The 19,068-nt window shown below is 41.7% G+C and overlaps 5 protein-coding genes across 5 annotated transcripts in view; 2 read left to right on the top strand and 3 right to left on the bottom strand.

Moving 5' to 3' along the window:
* LOC309550686 (uncharacterized protein) overlaps positions 1 to 19,068 on the bottom strand; it is an 801,473-nt gene that overhangs the window by 310,391 nt on the left and 472,014 nt on the right. The gene's annotated exons all lie outside the window — the stretch shown is intronic.
* The window catches only part of LOC309550702 (uncharacterized protein), a 975,511-nt gene that overhangs the window by 653,377 nt on the left and 303,066 nt on the right, over positions 1 to 19,068 (top strand). The window lies entirely within an intron of this gene.
* The window catches only part of LOC309550729 (gastrula zinc finger protein XlCGF66.1-like), an 81,240-nt gene that overhangs the window by 2,841 nt on the left and 59,331 nt on the right, over positions 1 to 19,068 (bottom strand). Inside the window, exons 2-4 of the mRNA XM_082251066.1 lie at positions 1,897 to 2,025; positions 226 to 360; positions 16 to 139 (exon numbers count right to left, since the gene is read on the bottom strand). Coding sequence (XP_082107192.1) covers positions 16 to 139; positions 226 to 360; positions 1,897 to 1,992 — 355 coding nt within the window. The 5' untranslated portion in view covers positions 1,993 to 2,025. The remainder of the gene's footprint in view (positions 1 to 15; positions 140 to 225; positions 361 to 1,896; positions 2,026 to 19,068) is intronic.
* LOC309550720 (uncharacterized protein) overlaps positions 1 to 19,068 on the bottom strand; it is a 590,048-nt gene that overhangs the window by 513,191 nt on the left and 57,789 nt on the right. The window lies entirely within an intron of this gene.
* Positions 11,160 to 17,615, top strand: LOC309549971 (uncharacterized protein; the record flags this gene model as incomplete). The annotated part of the gene is made up of 3 exons (XM_082250447.1): positions 11,160 to 11,186; positions 12,524 to 12,635; positions 16,977 to 17,615. The coding sequence occupies 3 exons, from the start codon at positions 11,160 to 11,162 to the stop codon at positions 17,504 to 17,506; spliced, it is 669 nt and encodes a 222-aa protein (XP_082106573.1). The 3' UTR covers positions 17,507 to 17,615.

The raw sequence follows: 19,068 nt of genomic DNA, 5'->3' as shown, positions 1-19,068 counted from the left end.
AAAGTCTCCTCTTACCCGGTGATGTGAGGGGCGGCTGATTCTCCATCATGACGTCCTTGTAGAGATCCTTGTGTCCTTCTAAATACTCCCACTCCTCCATGGAGAAATAGACAGTGACATCCTGACACCTTATAGGAACCTGACACACACAATAATACAGTCACCATCCAGACACATCCCTTGTCTGTTACTGGATAATGTCCCAGAATTCCCAGCACCGCTCACCTCTCCTGTCAGCAGCTCCATCATCTTCTTGGTGACTTCTAGAATCTTCTGCATGTTGTGTCTCTCAGGATTTAGGGAGTCACATGGAGGCACTGTGATGGTCATATGATCACCTGACTTCAGAAGAGGAAATCTCTGTATTAAGGAACCAATAGGAATATCATATAAATAATTTATAGAAGATTCAGCGCTGAATTGTACAGTGTATGGACCAGCAGCTGACACTCAAAGGCAATCTAAACTCTTTCAAACAAATCTTATAAACACAGTGCAGCACAGTCATATAAACCCTCTACAGATTGTAGGAATGACCCTTTGTACGGGGTCAACAATAATATATAAACATAAAATATGTTAAAATGTATTAAAAATATATTATGAGAGACAGTCCATAACTTGGAGTGATGTAAGAAAGAAAAGTCCACATGTGGTCTGGTGAATGACAATCAATGTGACTTCAGTGCTCGCAGCTTCCCACCACCAAGCATTATCTGCCTCTCACCTTAAAAACACGACCCTGCAGGGTCAAATCGCATAGTACTCTGACAGAATCAGGGAACACAGCTCCAAGCCCTCTATCAACAGATATTAGTCAGGCAATCTTCACAGCAGAATACCAACGATATTAAACAACCCTCCAGGATGTGTCCTCCGGAATATGAAATAAACCAAAAAAGGATCTAGTGCTCTCTGTATGTTTGCCAAAGTTTATTTAGTCCAAAAACATAAGAATCACACTTACATTGCATCATGTACAAGCTTTCACCCCATGGATGCAATGTAAGTGTGATTCTTATGTTTTTGGACTAAATAAACTTTGGCAAACATACAGAGAGCACTAGATCCTTTTTTGGTTTATTTCATATTCCGGAGGACACATCCTGGAGGGTTGTTTAATATCGTTGGTATTCTGCTGTGAAGATTGCCTGACTAATATCTGTTGATAGAGGGCTTGGAGCTGTGTTCCCTGATTCTGTCAGAGTACTATGCGATTTGACCCTGCAGGGTCGTGTTTTTAAGGTGAGAGGCAGATAATGCTTGGTGGTGGGAAGCTGCGAGCACTGAAGTCACATTGATTGTCATTCACCAGACCACATGTGGACTTTTCTTTCTTACATCACTCCAAGTTATGGACTGTCTCTCATAATATATTTAATACATTTTAACATATTTTATGTTTATATATTATTGTTGACCCCGTACAAAGGGTCATTCCTACAATCTGTAGAGGATTTATATGACTGTGCTGCACTGTGTTTATAAAATAGGAATATCATGTTAGAATCCCAGAATCCTCCTCACCTCTCCGGTCAGGTCTGTGTTTTATTAATAGAGATAAGAGTGAGGTCATGTGACCTCCCAGAATCCTCCCCACCTCTCTGGTCAGGTCTGTGTTTTATTAATAGAGATAAGAGTGATGTCATGTGACCTCCCAGAATCCACCTCACCTCTCCAGTCAGGTCTGTGTTGTATTAATAGAGATAAGAGAGATGTCATGTGACCTCCCAGAATCCTCCTCACCTCTCTGGTCGGTCAGGTCTGTGTTTTATTAATAGAGATAAGAGTGATGTCATGTGACCTCCCAGAATCCTCCTCACCTCTCTGGTCAGGTCTGTGTTTTATCATTAGAGATAAGAGTGATGTCATGTGACCTCCCAGAATCCTCCTCACCTCTCCGGTCAGCAGGTAAATGATCTCCAGAGTGAGGTTTAGTATCTGCTCAGTCATGTGACTCCGGTCCTCCTCCATCCTCATTGGTGCCATCATTTGATCTATACAGGTCTCCTTTCAGATGGATAACTTTGGGAAATGAAAGTAGGAGAAAGTAAGAATTATTTGGATGGTATTGGTCACACAATAATAGTGTTTGGATGTGGGGGGGGGGGGGGGTTAAAGGGTGGTCGCTGCACATTTAAGAACTACTGAACTACTGCCCCATGGGAACAAATTTAGTTTGGACTGTTTAGTGTTTTGCTACAATTTTGAAGTCTCGGGATCCTCTTGGCATGCCAGATCAGATATTCCCTTTTCTCTGTTGGGCTTGTTTGGTTTCTGAACTGGATTTGATTAGTATTAGATATGCAGACAAGGAATGATAAATAAGATCCTTCCTTTGACTTGTTTGCTCTGAGGCAGTGCTGTGAGGACAATGTTGGGTCACCATGATGTCCAGGAAGGGGAACTTGCTGTTTTTTGACCAGAGTTGTCAGCTAATCAGGATAATTGGCAGAACTCCGGCTGCAAAGCTCCAATCTCTGGCAGCCTGCTGACTGACAGGAATGAGGTCACTGTCACTCTCTGCAGTAAGAGAAGGGATTTGATTGCATAGCACGAGGATGCTGCTGGTGGAGTAGAGAGCTGTAGGGGAGGGGCATTTTCTGCTTCCTCCAATGGCATCCCAGTGTGGGTAGGAGGAGGGCAGCAGGGGGGGGAGGGGTTTGTTTTCTTGGGTGCCAAGTATTCTGTAAAATCCAGGACATTGTACAGAGTGGCAGTGGGTTCCTGGGGCTCTAAATTCCAGCAGTGCACTGCCAGACCCTGTGTCATGGCAAGGTATTGGACTGTCTCCTGAAGATGTATAGCACTGACCCCTAACTACCTTTTAGTCAATACTGTGAATACAGACCTCCTCTAAGAAATGCCCACCAAGGGGGTGAAGGACTGCCCTTTTTTATTCCACTTGTTTTTTTTTTTGTTTTTTTTTATTTGACCAGTGAGATGGTAAGAAGGAGTTCTGTAAGGAGGTCTGAGAAGTAGGTGCAGGTAGGAGGACCATCATAGACCAAAAGCCTCCCTCCCTACCTCAGCATCCCCCTGAGCCCTACAACCTCCTCTTCCCTCAAAGTCCTTTGGCTGGGGAATGTTTTCTTCCTCTTGACCAGCAATGTAAGGGGCTCTATGCTCCATACTCCTGACCCCTGCACTTCATCATTTTGTTGGCTGCATATTGTAATGATTGCCCATTGGCTGCCTGTGTAGTGTAATAATTGCCTTTTTTAGGCCATGTATGGTCAGGATGGTCATTGTCTTGTCTATTTATTGTCAGTGCTGTTTGTTTAGAGGACCATATTACTAGAATTTATCTCCAAAATGACGAAGACAAATAGAAGGGATAAGACGCCACTGATAGATAGCATCAAAAAGCTGGGAGGATAATTAATCATCTGTCATTCCCCCATTTAAGTGTGGGTCAGCATGCCAATGGCTTGTTCACATTTGACTACATTTCTAATGCGAATGGGAGTTTGTGGGGAATCTTGGGCTGGAAAACCAAAACCCAAATTGATTCCTCACAAAAACAAATGACTGGACTTTCTAAGGCACATCATGAAATGAATCATAGCGACTCAAAAATTCTTTTAAAACATAGTTTTATTACAAATAAGATTACAATAAAATTAGTTGAAGGGACAAAGCATGTAAGACATGTGTGAAGACAGTGAGTTTGTTTGAAAACGAATAACCCAAAACTATTTTTACCCATATAGTCTACCATGCCTACTGATATCTATCTTCTCATCAATCCTGCCGCAGACATCTTCCCCTTTTCTCTGGCGTCCTCTATGCTCGCCTGGGAGACGTTGGCTACACCCTGCTACAGGTGTGTTTCCCTACACAGCATTCAGACTTCAGCATAAATGTTATTTTGCTATTTTTGTTTATGTTGATACTAATGAATGTTCTGTTTACTTTAAGAAACTTCTGATGTATAAATACGGTCCTGAAGAAGCACGCTGCGAAACGCGTAGACCCAAAAATCAGATATGATTATGTATCTTATGTATCTTATGATGTTATTTTAACAATAACTTTGTGAACTTATAATAACCCACACTATTTTCCCATTAGTCAATGGTAGACTATATGGGTAAAAATAGTTTTGGGTTATTCATTTTTAAACAAACTCACTGTCTTCACACATGTCTTACATGCTTTGTTAGGACATCTTGTCCCTTCAACTAATTTTGTTGTAATCTTATTTGTAATAAAACTATGTTTTAAAAGAATTTGGAAGTCGCTATGATTCATTTCATGATGTGCCTTAGAAAGTCCAGTCATTTGTTTTTGTGAGGAATCAATTTGGGTTTTGGTTTTCCAGCCCAAGATTCCCCACAAACTCCCATTCTCTATATTATTTTGGATGATGGCACAAGTTGGGTAGTTCATTTTCTTTAATATACATTTCTAATGCTTAACAAACGCTCCTATAGCGTTAGTATGTGAATTAGACTCGCTTTAATGAGCTTTAGTATGGGCGTTAGACTGGAGTTTTACTAGTGTTAATGAGGAGTTAAAAATGCTCCCCAAAAGCCCAATGGGCAGTTTTAAATCGTTTGATGAGCGTTAAGGCGCAATAAAACTGCTTCACAAATGCCTATTCCATTACAGTCAATAAGCTAATTCGAACCCCCCTTAACCGCTCCGCAACTGCCTGCCAGAGCATTCGCGAAGCATTACCATAGACTTAAATGGGAGGCGTTGAAAGGCTTCAATCACCTCCTGAGTCGACATCAGGCTTAAATTTTGAAGAAATGCAATGCTTTATGTTTGATAATGTGAACAGCACTATATGCTGTCCATTGTATCATTTTCATAGGCGTTTGAGGGGCATTTTAACGACTCTCAAACGCCTGCTTTTAATGCCACACACAGGGCCCAGACTCACATAGACGGGACAGTAAGCTAATATATCACCTCCCTAAGAACAAGTGTTTCCTTAAGGTCATGAGCTTAATTAACTGAGCTATATGGAAATCAATCATGGGGACATTCAAATAACATCGAGAGGCACCAAAATACTGAGTATTGTGGATCCGTAGTGCTTGAGAGGGCAGGTGAGCAATACACCAATCAGATGCTTGGGAAGTGAACGGAACATCCCCAGGTGGAAACTATTCAAAGACAAAAATCACTGAGTGAAATCCCAAAGATGTCATCAAAATCTTGAATATGATATAATGTTAAATAGGGATTTTTTACTCAAAGCCCCATGGTGGTCAAAGTCAGGATGCCATCCAGGTACATGTCAGACCGTGCACCCCCATTATAGGCAGACAGATTACCCCATGCTGCAGTATATGGCCAAAGTCCTCCAACTGGCTAGTGAAACCAGAGATAGTGGAACTGTGTCCGGCAGCTGCGGTGGGGAGACTCAGAGTTCAGTGTATGGGTGGTGGTTCTTCTGAAGCCACGGCTATCCCGGTATCCGTCACTATCCACATCATAAATGGAAGCCTGGAGTTCTCTGCTCGCCAGCACCCAATGCTTTCACCTGTCTCTGATTCGCGGCATCTCAGCCTGCCGGTCTGCGCATGCCTGGTAGGTGTTTCACTGTAGTACGCTGGTGATTCCTGTACAAGCTCGGCTGTCCCACTGTATGTCAAGAGAGGAGCCTCAGGGGTACTGTGGGAACCCCCCACAGTTAACGCATTTCTCCTGCTACAAGTCTAGGCAGACTTCATCAGAACCTGTAGGGGGTGCCCTTCATGGTACAATTTATAGCTACCTATGGTGTGGTGCCACCACTGGCCACTAGAGCGCCTTATCAAGGGGAACATATTCAATAACGTAATTGCCTTTTGTGGGCCATGTATGGTCAGGATGGTCATTGTCTTGTCTATTTATTGTCAGTGATGTTTGTTTAGAAGAACATATTACTAAAATTTATCTCCAAAATGAAGAGAATGTTCCGGCCCTGTAAGTGGGGAAATGTTCTGCCCCTGAAGGGGTTGATAAAAGCTTCCACACTATAAATGTGTAAAATATATGGGGTTATTCTAGCTTTCCACAGTATATATTGTATGTGTGTATTATCATCTGCCAGAGATAAAAGACATCACAGTGACTATGGAGGAAGAGGACGGACATGACGGGGGGCTACTGGTTGTAAATAGAAAATTAGATCTTATTACCTCCTCTGCTGTCACTTCCACCAATGTCTTCTGGTTACTTCGTACCTCATGGAACTTCCTCTCTTTATTCAGATCACTTCCGGTCTGTACCTGACATCACTTCCTGTCTGTATTCCATAGAGACTGCCTGTCCAGGTAAAAGCGAGATCACCACCTTGTGGAGATAAGAGGAACTGCAGCCCTGAGAAACATTTCACAATAACCATTCATGTATAATATCTATTTTACAGGCAGTGTTGGGGAGTAACTAGTTACATGTATCGAAGTTACGTAATTTAATTACAAAATAAATGTAACAGTAATTTGTTACAGTTACTGAGAAAAAATGTGTAATTAAATTACAGTTACTTGTGAAAATTTTAAAGATTACAAATAGGGTTACACCTAATATTTTCTTTAAAAACCTAGGATATGTTGAATAATAACAGAGGATGTGGGGAGAAGGAGAAGAGAGAGGAAGTCATACCCTGTGTGCTCCTCATATGACAAGGCCAGCCTACTCATGGTCAGATGAGAGATGAGATGTTAGGGACCCCGGGGCAGTACCATGATCACAGAGCCAGATTGGAGGATCAGAGAGACTTTCTACTGCTCTCTTCTACTGCCAGTTGACATAAGGACGTTCGTCGGCACCGGCGGGCATAGCATCATGAACTGCCGGCCTCACACAGGGACGGGCCACACCCGGAAGTAAGATATCACGTAAGATATACAGAAGTGCCATGGCTAAATGCTCATCTATCTGGAATAAAGCACATAGATCTTCATTGGCCACAGCAGTGATTCAGGAGATTGCCAATAAGCATTTTACTATCCCATCAGTCACAAAATGGAACTCAGAGTTCAGGGCTATCACAAAACTTGCAGGGCTCCCAGAAGAAAAGCTGAGGGAGATCTGTGATAAACTTGATGTGCCAAAGCTTCATCCACAAGAGTCTGCATTCCTTAAAGAGTGCACAGAGGTTCTGAAGCCTCTAGCTGTTGCCATTGACATTCTCCAGGGTGAATGCAAATGTTACCTAGGATTTTTAATTCCTACTTTGCTTAACCTCAAGACAAAGCTATTTGAAAAGATGCCTCATTTGCTCTATAATGCACACATTGTCACCAGTATCAGTGAGGCCATAGAACAGCGCTTTGGATCAGTGTTAACCAGCCAAGAAGCAAAGATGGCGACCACAACCCTGCCAAAGTTCTGCTTAAGCTGGCTTAGCCCTGAGAAGAGAGAAGACATGAGGAGAACCTTTATGTAGGAAGCTATTGCTCTAGAACCACTGCACAGTCCAGCTGCACTGAGAGATGACAACTCTGTGAAATCTGATGAGTCACAGGAAAACTTTTTTGTCTTTAATAATGCCAAATCAGCATCTGACAGCACAACTCATGATGAAGTCAGAAAGCACGCAGAAGATTCTGATAACAACAACCTGACATCTCCTAAGGCATTTCCCATAGTTAACCACTTAGGCCCCGGAAGATTTTACCCCCTTCCTGACCAGGTTTTTTTTTTGTGATTCGGCACTGCGTGACTTTAACGGACAATTGCACGGTCGTGCGACGCTGTACCTAAACGAATTTGACGTCCTTTTTTTCCCACAAACAGAGCTTTCTTTTGGTCATATTTGATCACCTGTGCAATTTTTACTTTTTGCGCTATAAACAAAAAAAGAGCATCAATTTTGCAAAAATAGCAATATTTTTCACATTTTTTTATATGAAATTCCCAAAAAAAAAATATAAAAATCTAAATTTCTTAACATTTTAGGCCAATTTGTTTTATGCTACATATGTTTGGTAAAAAAAAAATCGCAAAAAGCGTATTTTGATTGGTTTGCGCAAAAGTTATTGCATTTACTAACTAAGGGAAAGATTTCTGTCATTTTTTTTAACGCGTAATGGTGGCGATCTGCGATTTTTTTGCGGTACTGCGACATTGCGGCGGACAGATCGGACCCTTGACTGACATTTTTGACACTTTTGGGGTTACCAGTGACATTACTATAGTAATCAGTGCTATATATATATGCACTGTTACTGCAAAATGACACTGGCAGGGAAGGGGGGGCTAAGTGTGTCCCTAGGGGCGTGTTTCTAACTGTGATTGGATGTGGCTACTGGTGTAGGAACAGTGATCAACGGTCCTACATAGTAGAACCGTATGATCACTATTCATACACAGGGGAGAATGACAGGCGGCTTGTTTACATTAGCCGCCTGCTTTTCTCCTTTCACGGCGGACGATCGCGAGTGACCGGCGGACATCGGGTCTGCCGGTCACACGCACGGACTTCCCAGGGAACGAGCCGGGGCGGGCGTGCGCCTCCGCGGGCGCGCGCTCGCCCGCTATTGGCTCACAAGCAAGTGACAGGCTAGTGACGTACCCATACGTCACTTTGCCTGGCCGGGGCTGACCGCCGCAGTATATGTACTTGCGGCGGTCGGCAACCGGTTAAGAGACTTTTTATCAAGTACAACAACACATTGCCTTCTAGTGCTCCAGTGGAGCGTCTTTTTAGTCATGGAGGCAATCTTTTGACCTCATCTCGAAACAGAATGAGTGATGACCACACCACATGGAACAGGTCTTACTGCTCCGTTACAACAAACAGCACTGTCCCACTGACCTAGCCCAAGATGACTGATGTGTGGTGTGGACACTTTATCTGTCGCTCTATTGTCCAGTTTGATTTTGGAGGATAAAGAGCACATACACACAGACCCCCAGATTTAAATAATTTATTTCCCTAATTGAATTGATGGCTATGAGACACCAGTGTTTTTTTCTTTTTTTAACTGTTTTAATAGCTGTTTTATTGCCTATTTGGGTTTATGTATATGCTTTTATTTTTTTTTCAAGGCAATTTTACTTGCCAGTGTGTCCTGTTATAGCTATGCAAAGAGTTGATTCCTAAAACAGTATTAAACATTTTTTTTTGTTAGGAACTCTGGTTTTGTGATGGCTGTGCTTTAAAATTAAATTAATATGATCCTTATTCAAGTGAGAAAAGATTTTGAAATTCTAACAGTAAACAGTTGAGTACTACTATAACATTAACCCAACCTGTTATAATTTTTTGGAAATAGTTTAGTTGAAAATATCTATTAGAAACTTAAAAGTAATTAAAAAGTAATCAAATGTAATCAGTTCCTTTTACTTTTCTAAAGTAATTGAAAAGATACACTACTTATTACATTTTAAATAGGGTAATTTGTAATCTGTAACCTATTACATTTCCAAAGTAACCTTCCCAACACTGTTTACAGGGTTAAGTTAAAAACAAAGGTATACCTAAGAAAACAGATAACTCCCGAAATTGATCTTTTTGGTGAAGAAAATGCAAATATATATCATAAAGCATAAAAATATATATTAGTTCACTCATAATGAAGATGCTTAATGTAAATTGCAAGGATGTAATGATGACATAGGAATGGTCGTGGAGATCTCTCAAAGTAATAGCAATTCCTTGAATGCTTATATAAATATAATAATTTTGGAGTGAAAAAATCTGTAAAGCAATAAATAATATAAAAAGCTGGGTCATCCACTTCATCCATAAAGGCATTGTGCCTCAAGATCTTCTAGATCACATAGAAGGAGGACTCATGGATGATTTCATACATTTGTTTTGAAGGATATAGGAATCCTCAGAAGGGAACATGTAGGAAGACAGGAAAGTGTCCTGACTGGTGAGATCATCCAAAGATAATGATTACATTAATGAACTGGAGCGAGTTGGTTGGGGTGATAAAGCCAATCTGTAAACACTGTGTAGACATTATTCAAGAACTCAGCACTAAGGATGGCCGAACATGAGTTTGGGCCAAACATTTGCCTGTTTGGTCCTTCAGGAAACACCCGAATTTGCAGGGTGTTCACAGGGTGTTCACTCTGACGAACACCCTGCAATGCACTGCACTGAGTCCTACACAGTGCATTTTGCACCCTGATTGGGCAAAGCTTTGCCCAATCAAGATGCAGTGTAAGCTGGTTGTTAAGGAGCGGGGCCGGGAAGTCGGCAGCAGCGTCCTTAACAACTGATGAGTCATCAGCTGTCAATGGGTTTCCCAGAGGACAGTCGAATAAAAAAAAGAAAAAAAAAAGTGGCAGTAAAAAAAAAAAAATAAGAAAAAAAAACAGGATGGGCCCTTTCCCTCAGTCCATAACGGACCCTTCAGGTCTGGTATGGATTTCATTGGGAACCCCTCACTAAAATTAAAAAAAAAAATAAAATCCATACCCCAGACCCCTATTCGATGAGTGAGTGCTCCCCCCTTCCTGAACCATACCATACCACAGGCCCTCAACATGGGGTAGGTGGGTACTTTGGGTAGGGAGGCTCTTCACCCACTCCAAAGCACCTTGTCCCTATATTAATTGGGACAAGGGCCTCTTCCCGACAACCCTGGACTGTGGTAGTCGGGGTCTGCGGGTAGGGGGCTTATCAGAATCTGGATGGGCCCTTTAACAAGGGGGCCCCCATATCCTGCCCTCCCTATGTGAATGGGTACTGGGTACATAGTACCTCTACCCATTCACCAAAAAAGTGTCAAAAAGTAATAAACACAGTAAACAGTTTTTGACAAGTCCTTTATCAAAAAAAAAAAAATAAATAGTGCCCCTGGATGTTAATTTATCACGGCGCCCACCGGACCCTGCACCGTTTTTTTCCTTATTTTGTTCAATAGCCGAGTGCAGGCAATTGTAACTGCAAAATCATCTTAAATGTAACGTTTTTTTTTTTTTCTTCTTTAGAAATGTCATTTTTACTGCAGCATGTTTTATGCATGCTACAGAAGCTCTACTTTACAGGCACATTAAGGTGATCTCCCAGGTACTATATTTAAAGGATTTTTTAATTTTTATTGTTGCACTTTAAGCATATTTAAATCACTAATATGAGATATTTCTTGGGGCTGCAGTTCCTCTGAGCTCCACAAGGTGATGATCTCACTTATGTCCAGACAGAGAGTTTCTATGGAATACAGACAGGAAGTGATGTCAGGTACAGACAGGAAATTATGTCATTTACAGACAGGAAGTTCTGGGTGAGAGGGGAGTCGAAGAAAGTAGAGAGGAGACATTGCTGGAAGTGGTAGCAGAGGAGGTAATAAGATCTTATTTTCTATTTACACCCAGTAACCCTCCCCCCGTCATGTCCGTCCTCTTCCTCCATAGTCACTGTGAGGTATTTTATCTCCAGCAGATGATGATACACACATATATAGTGTGGAAACCTAGATTAACCCCTTCAGGGGCAGAACATTTCACCTCTTACGGAGCCGCAACATTCTCTTCATTTTGGAGATGTGTCACCTTTCCCACCAATCACCTTCTCTTCGTCTCACCTTCTCAGTCCATACTAACAGATTATAGGTCTTTTATTAGTGGCAAGGGATGGGGGGCTATTTAGGGGGATTGTAATATGTATGTCATTATTTTATAAGATACAAATAGGAATAAAGAGGAAAAATTTAATTTTTAGTAAATGTCCTGAAAATAAATGTCTCCGTAATGATCCCAGTCTCAGATATTCAGCCTAAAATGTGATGAGTAAAGTCTCCGGAGTACACAGAGATCACAGGAATATGATGTGTCCTGACAAAGCCCAAAGACAACGTTCATCTTTCAGTTTATGAGAAGAGGGACGCACCCAGGAGAAACGATTCTGTGTACAGAAACCTCACAGAGCGCCCCCCCCCCCCCCAACAGCTCCTCCTCCCCAATGTCCCTCCAACCAGAGTCAGAGAATCCTATGACATCACACTGACCTCACAGTGGGGCTTTAATAAAACACAGACCTGACCGGTGAGGTGATGATTCTAGCAATGTCATTTAATTTTACTCTTTGTGAAATCTGCTGACAGGAGAGGTGAGTGGTGCTGGGAATTCTGGGACATTATCCAGTAACAGACAAGGGATGTGTCTGGATGGTGACTGTATCATTGTGTGTGTCAGGTTCCTATAAGGTGTCAGGATGTCACTGTCTATTTCTCCATGGAGGAGTGGGAGTATTTAGAAGGACACAAGGATCTCTACAAGGACGTCATGATGGAGAATCAGCCGCCCCTCACATCACCGGGTAAGAGGAGACTTTATTGTAAAGGAGAGAGCAGTACGGAGGCTCCACCTAGATCCCCCATCATCTGATAAACACATAGAAACAATGTATTCAGTCAGTGTGTGTGTTTCCTACAGATGGATCCAGTAATGGGAACCCACCAGAGAGATGTCCCCGTCCTCTGTATTCCCGGGATTCCACACAGGAAGGTCACACCATCCCTCACCATCATCAGGTAGATGAGGAACAATCACTGATAGTATCATTAGGATCTGTACATTATCTGTATTGTTACCATTGATGTCATTTTTATTCTATATTCAGAGTGGAAACCTGAGAGATTCCAAAGTTGAGGTTAAAATAGAGGAGAAGATTAAAAGGGAGGATATGGATGGGGTGATGGAGGAATCAGAGTTTCTAAAGGAACACAAACATGGTGGAGCCATCCAGCTACAGAAACCCACCAGAGAGATGTCCTCATCCTCTGTATTCCTGGGAATCTACACCGGAAGGTCACACCATACCTCACCATCATCAGGTAGAAGAGGAACAATCACTGATTGTTATGTTTTATACACAGTATGTTTGTTACAATGAATGTTTTATTATATATTCAGAGTGAAATCCTCAGGGATTATAATATTGTTGTTAAAGAAGAGTATAAAGTGGAGGATGAGGAGTATGGAGTGATGGAGGAGTTTTCAGAAGGACACAAGGATATGATGGAGCCACCTAATACCAGGAACCCACCAGAGAGATGTCCCCGTCCTCTGTATTCCCGGGATTCCACACAGGAAGATCACACCATCCCTAACCGTTACAAGGTTGGTGGGACGGAGCATCTAGAACATAGACATGAAGATGTGAGGATCTTTATGTGACTTTATATTTTACAGATGCTATTCACTCTTATTTTTTTGATTTAGGGTGAAGATCTGATAGATATAAAAGTTGAGGTGAAAGAAGAAGAGACGTATGTGAGGGATGATCAGCAGTCTGTGGAGGAGGATGGAATAATAAGGGTAATTCTAGAGGAAGACCCTCCTACAGAGATCAGTACAGGTGGGTCATTAACAATAAATATATTCCTCCACTCATACTGCTCACTGATGGTTTGCAGAGTAGGGCAAGGAATGGATGATATCAGCCTACTAAAACACAAGTGGAGATTAATTCCAAAGTCCACCCAGGCTGTATGGAGATCAACCCCAATGGGTTGATAATGGGTGATATCAGCCTGTAATACCCTGGTCACTTTCCTGAGCTGTGTTCCCCAACTTGTATTTTTGTAGATTATGGGGTTCAGCTGGAAATGGCGACTTTCACGATAGGTGGTGCTCCACCTAGGCACCTGGGGTATGTGCCTTGGGTCTTCTGCTCCATGCCTGGGTCTAGTAAGATCTCTGACAGAACAATTCTCCCAGGGTTACTTGCTCTGTTATTTGCTGGCTGTGCGGGGTGGAGAATATGTCTGTATAGTCTCAGACCCAAGTCACTGAGTGCAGTCTCAGGAGATGGGAGGCAGCAGTGTGGGACCTCTGCAACTTGTCTAATGTAAACATTTAAGCTTCCACTGATTACTAAATACCAATTTTATTAGTCCTGACCTTTACACTATATAATTTATATTGTAAATATAAATCCTGACCTCTGCACTATATACTCTATGTTGTACATTACATGTTCTTGACCCCTGCACTATATACTCTATGTTGTACATTACATACTCCTGACCCCTGCACTATATACTCTGTTGTACATTACATACTCCTGACCCCTGCACTATATACTCTATGTTGTACATTATATACTCCTGACCCTTGCACTGTATACTCTATGTTGTACATTACATACTCCTGACCCCTGCACTATAAACTCTATGTTGTACATTACATACTCCTGACCCCTACACTATAGCCACTTGCCGAGCACCCACAGTACAATTACTGCGGACGGGTTACCTGTACAGAACAGTGGGGTGCACAGCGCATCCCCCCCCCCTCTCGCTGTGGATACAGCAGAACACAGATTCCGTTACTCAGGGCCCGGTGATTATGTGATCGATTTATGATCACAATGTCAACAAAGCTGTTGTGAATAAATATAATTCATAGCAGCTTTGCTTCCTTTACTAGTAAGCTGTGATTGGTCTGCAGCTATCACATGGTACCTGGGCCAATCACAACACCCTGTACCATGTGATTAGCTGTAGCCAATCACAGATCACTAGTATTCAGAGCTGTCATGAACTTAATCCATTCATGACATTTCAAAGCATCGCTGGTACAATAATCTTCATTTTACCAGCAATCAAAGTTAAAAAATATCCTGAATACAGTACTATAGTAACATTTAACTACTGATTAAAGTATTAAAAAATAGTATTTTTTTTTAACTTGCTGTCACCTGTCAGTGTCCCTGATCACCACCACACCAGTCCTATCATGACGCTGTGCTGCACTGGTGACGGCATGTAAAGAAAAATTGTGAAAAAAAATTTATATTAATTTCTACGTTTTCCAAAAAATTGTGACAAAAAAAAAAAATGTACAACTTCAAAAAACTTGATAGGCCCCTTCCTAAATACCTTGGCCTCTTCTTTCTAAAAAGGGGTCGTTTGGTGGTATTTGTACTGTCCTGGCATATTTGTGCCTCAAGAAATAAGATCGGCCGTCAGTACATTTGATGGATTGTCAGATATATATATCCCATAGTTTGTGGACTAGTAAAGTTTGATAACTTTTCTATAGTCTAAATATAGACATGTAACAAAATACATTTTATTAGATACAGTAGATTTCCAAGCCCAAACTTCCCTTCCAGTGCTCCTTGCTGCATAGACCAGTTATAGGCGGGGGCAGGGGCAACTTGTTTGTATTTTGATGATATATATTTTTTTTTTTTCATGTAGATGTATACACACATTACCGATCCATTTTCCCCTTGGCCATGTCAGTATTGTTTTTATGGGATTTGTCCCTATAAGTCCTCCTTTATGTAATACCATTATGTATTTTTATGTATTTTTATGTAATTTTATATATTTTTATGGATTGTCCCTAGAGACATGTATCCCCAATTGTGTTTTTACTGAGATGACTTTCTTAGAGTCATGCTGTATATGCATTTTGGCTCCGCCCCCCCCAGACAGATGTCTGTGCAATTAGTCCGGTAACAGGGTATAAAGTCCCTGCCCCATCTGAGACACTCCCATCGCCTGACGAAGGAGCACGGATGCTCCGAACGCGTGCAACCCCTATTCTTCTCCTGCCAGGAAGTGACGTCATCAGGGATCGGAAGTCGGCAGCCGGAGCCCTGTTGTGAATGCTCCGCCGCGGCCAGTGACAACTAGCAGCCCCACAGCAGCTCGGCTACACCTCTGGAACCTCACCACCTTCTCCTGTGACCACTATCCCGGAAGAGGAAGATGGATGACCCTAACAGTCTTTGTGTACCTGTCTCATCCAACCTCGGACAGTGAGTCACCAATCCTAACAGTGTTAAATAAACTTGTACTATACTAAGCTGGTGCCACTCTCTCCTTTCTTGCATCTCTCAGGGCTTCTCCACGCTTCAGCAGGCTGCCGCGGATTATAGCTTCCCTACAGTACTAACTTTGTTCCCCCTCCACGCAGCCCCATACCCCCCCCTCCCATCCACCCACATTCCTTGTGCCATCTTGGGATACTAGAAGAGCGCCATGACACCCCCCACTTGGTCAGCCAACACACTGACATCTTTGCTGCCATAGTGCTATGTGCTGGATGTTCAGTGTGCCCCTGTACCTTTAAGGAGGGGTGGGCTCTTTCCATGCCCAACTTTCCTCTGCCTATTCATTAAAATGCATGTGCTCTCATTGTAGAGACTCACTGAAGTCAGAGTTAGGGACTACAGAAAACAGGGTGCCTTGACGGGGACTGTAGCTTACGTGTTTATTGGCAAATGTGTGCAGACTATAAACCTGTTCTTAATGCATTTTGTTGGACAGAACAATTCAGTTGGTCGCTGGCTGGTTGGTAAGTTTGAGCTTGGAAATCTCTTTGTATTTGTTTGACATGTGTCGTCCTTCCAGGTCTCCTTGCTGCATAGACCAAATGTAGGTGGGGGCAGTGGCCACTTGTTTGTATTTTGTTTCATTTATATTGCAAAAATTAAAAAACCCAGAAGTGATCAAATACCACCAAAAGAAAGCCCCATTTGTATGAAAAAAATGATTAAAATGAAATATGTGTACAGTGTTGCATGACCTCGCAATTGACGAAGAAAGTAGCAGAGAGCTGAATAGCAATAAATGCTCTTATCATGAAGGGGGGAAACCTTACGGAGCTCAAGCGGATATACTCTATGTTGTACATTACTTACTCCTAACCCCTGCACTATATACTCTATATTGTACATTACATAGACCCGACCCCGGCACTATATACGCTATGTTGTACATTACATATTCCTGACACCTGCACTATATACTCTGTTGTACATTACATACCCCTGCACTATATACTCTGTTGTTCATTAAATACTCCTGAGCCCTGCACTATATACTCTATGTTGTACATTACATACTCCTGACCCCTGCACTGTATACTCTGTGTTGTATATTACATATCCCTGACCCCTGCACTATATACGCTATGTTGTACATTACGTACTCCTGACCCCTTCACTATATACTCTATATTGTACATTATTTACTCCTGACCCCTGCACTATATACTCTATATTGTACATTATATACTCTTGACCCTGTAATACACTCTGTTTGTTCTTCCAACAGATAAGAAGTTTTCCTGTACTGAGTGCGGGAAGTGTTTCCATACTAACTCCAAACTGAATGTGCATAGAAGATCTCATACAGGAGAGAAGCCGTATTCCTGTCCTGAGTGCAGAAAATGTTTTTCACAGAAGGCCAATCTTTACAAACATGAGAAGTCTCATACGGGGGAGAAGATGTATTCCTGTCCCGAGTGTGGGAAACGTTTTTCACAGAAGCCCCATCTTTATGCACATCAGAGATGTCACACGGGGGAGAAGCCTTATTCCTGTCCTGACTGCGGGAAATGTTTTTCACAGAAGTCTCATTTTTACAGACATCAGAGATCTCACACAGGGGAGAATCCGTATTCCTGTACTCAGTGTGGAAAATGCTTTTCAGATAAGTCTAGTCTTTTCAGACATCAGAGATCTCATACGGGGGAGAAGCCGTATTCCTGTCCTGAGTGTGGGAGATGTTTTTCAGTGAAGTGCAATCTTTCCAGACATCAGAGATCTCACACAGGGGAGAAGCCACATTCCTGTCCTGAGTGAGGGAATTGTTCCTCTCTGATGTCCTGTCTTCCTGTACATCAGGGATCCCACACAACCCTCAAAGTGTATTAGTGCCTTGAGTGCGGGAAATGTCTTCTATATGAATGTTGGTGGACACGTGGGGAAGAAGCACACCCTGATATACACCTCAGATATACTCCATGGCTGATCTTCCTCATGTAAAAAACACTTCATAAGGATATCAGAGTTCACCAAAGACATGGATGAAGTGTTGTCCCGTGTTGGCTATTGATAGCAGGAGAAAAATAAAAATGGAGTCATTACCTTTCATTTGTTGAGTACATTTTGTGGTGTAAGCTGTTTAGAGTAGAGATTTAGAGGTTTATTTTTTAAAAATTGAATGTGCCAAGCATTTGTACAGCCATGACAAATGCTGATCTTATTGTATTGCGCACAATGATTTCCTTTGATCATTGGGTCCATCTAGTGGCCACAATGTGGTATTGAACTATTTTTCCTGTTTGAGGTGTTAAGGAATTAATACCTCATTATGGCCACTAGTTGGAGCTGATGATCATAGGAATTGCTGTGTTTATTAAAATACGACCAGAATTTGTCACAGCTGGACACATGCTTGTCGCATTCACCCAACATATTGTTTGCATAGTCCCTTTTAGTATACTATGTCGGGGGGGGGGGGGGGGTTTCACGCAAATACCTGAGATCATATTCATACATTTATGAGTACGGTAGACATTGAAGGACATCAATAAAATAAAACCACAATATTAAAGCAAACTATTAATACAAAACCAAAAATACCTCAATTGGCTTAACAAATAACCCAATAATATTATTGCCCCGTCCTATCACACAGAAGGAATGTACATGCTTTGTCACTGGGCAGATTACTATGTACATTTTTTATGAATAGACCCCTAAATGTCAGGAGACGTTTATATAAAGATGGGAAGTATGTAGCAGATAAATGAATAGCCCTCCTAGAAATGTTATTAACAGGCTGCAGATAGGGGGAGCTCTAATGTGACCATAGCAGAGTGATCCCATCTATCACACATTAACCCTTTCACTGCCAGAGCTGTGTTTGCATTATTTTTGCACACGTGGAAAAATGCAGATTTTGGGCTTTAAGATTAGATAAAACCCCCAAACATGTATTTTCTGAAAGCAGAGGCCCTGGAGAATAAAATGGTGGTAATTGTTAAGGTGTTCCTCGTACACAAATGTCACCTTCATATGCGGGTTTATTTTCTCCTTTCCCCCATTTTCTATGGTGTGATCTTTTCTACAATACTTTGTTATTACAATACACAACATGTTCCATTATTATAACTGTTACAATTTTGTACCATATCGTAAAAACTATTCTGTCTCCATTTTAGACAAGTGATTATCCTGACCAATTGGATTTCTTCCTTTACTATTTTATTCATTTCTACTCTTGTTAAAATTAAAATTATAATAAAAAAATATATTAAATGAAATAATGTAATTGTGTGAGTGGCAGCCAATGGAGGGATTGGCAGAGAGGGGTAGCAGACACTTACCCGGGTTAGTTAAAGTGGATTAGTCTGGCAGCA

Source organism: Pelophylax lessonae (genome assembly GCF_965119305.1).
Source record: "Pelophylax lessonae genome assembly, chromosome: 3".
Classification (NCBI taxonomy): Eukaryota; Metazoa; Chordata; class Amphibia; order Anura; family Ranidae; genus Pelophylax; species Pelophylax lessonae.
This window is presented reverse-complemented; position numbering and strand designations above follow the sequence as displayed.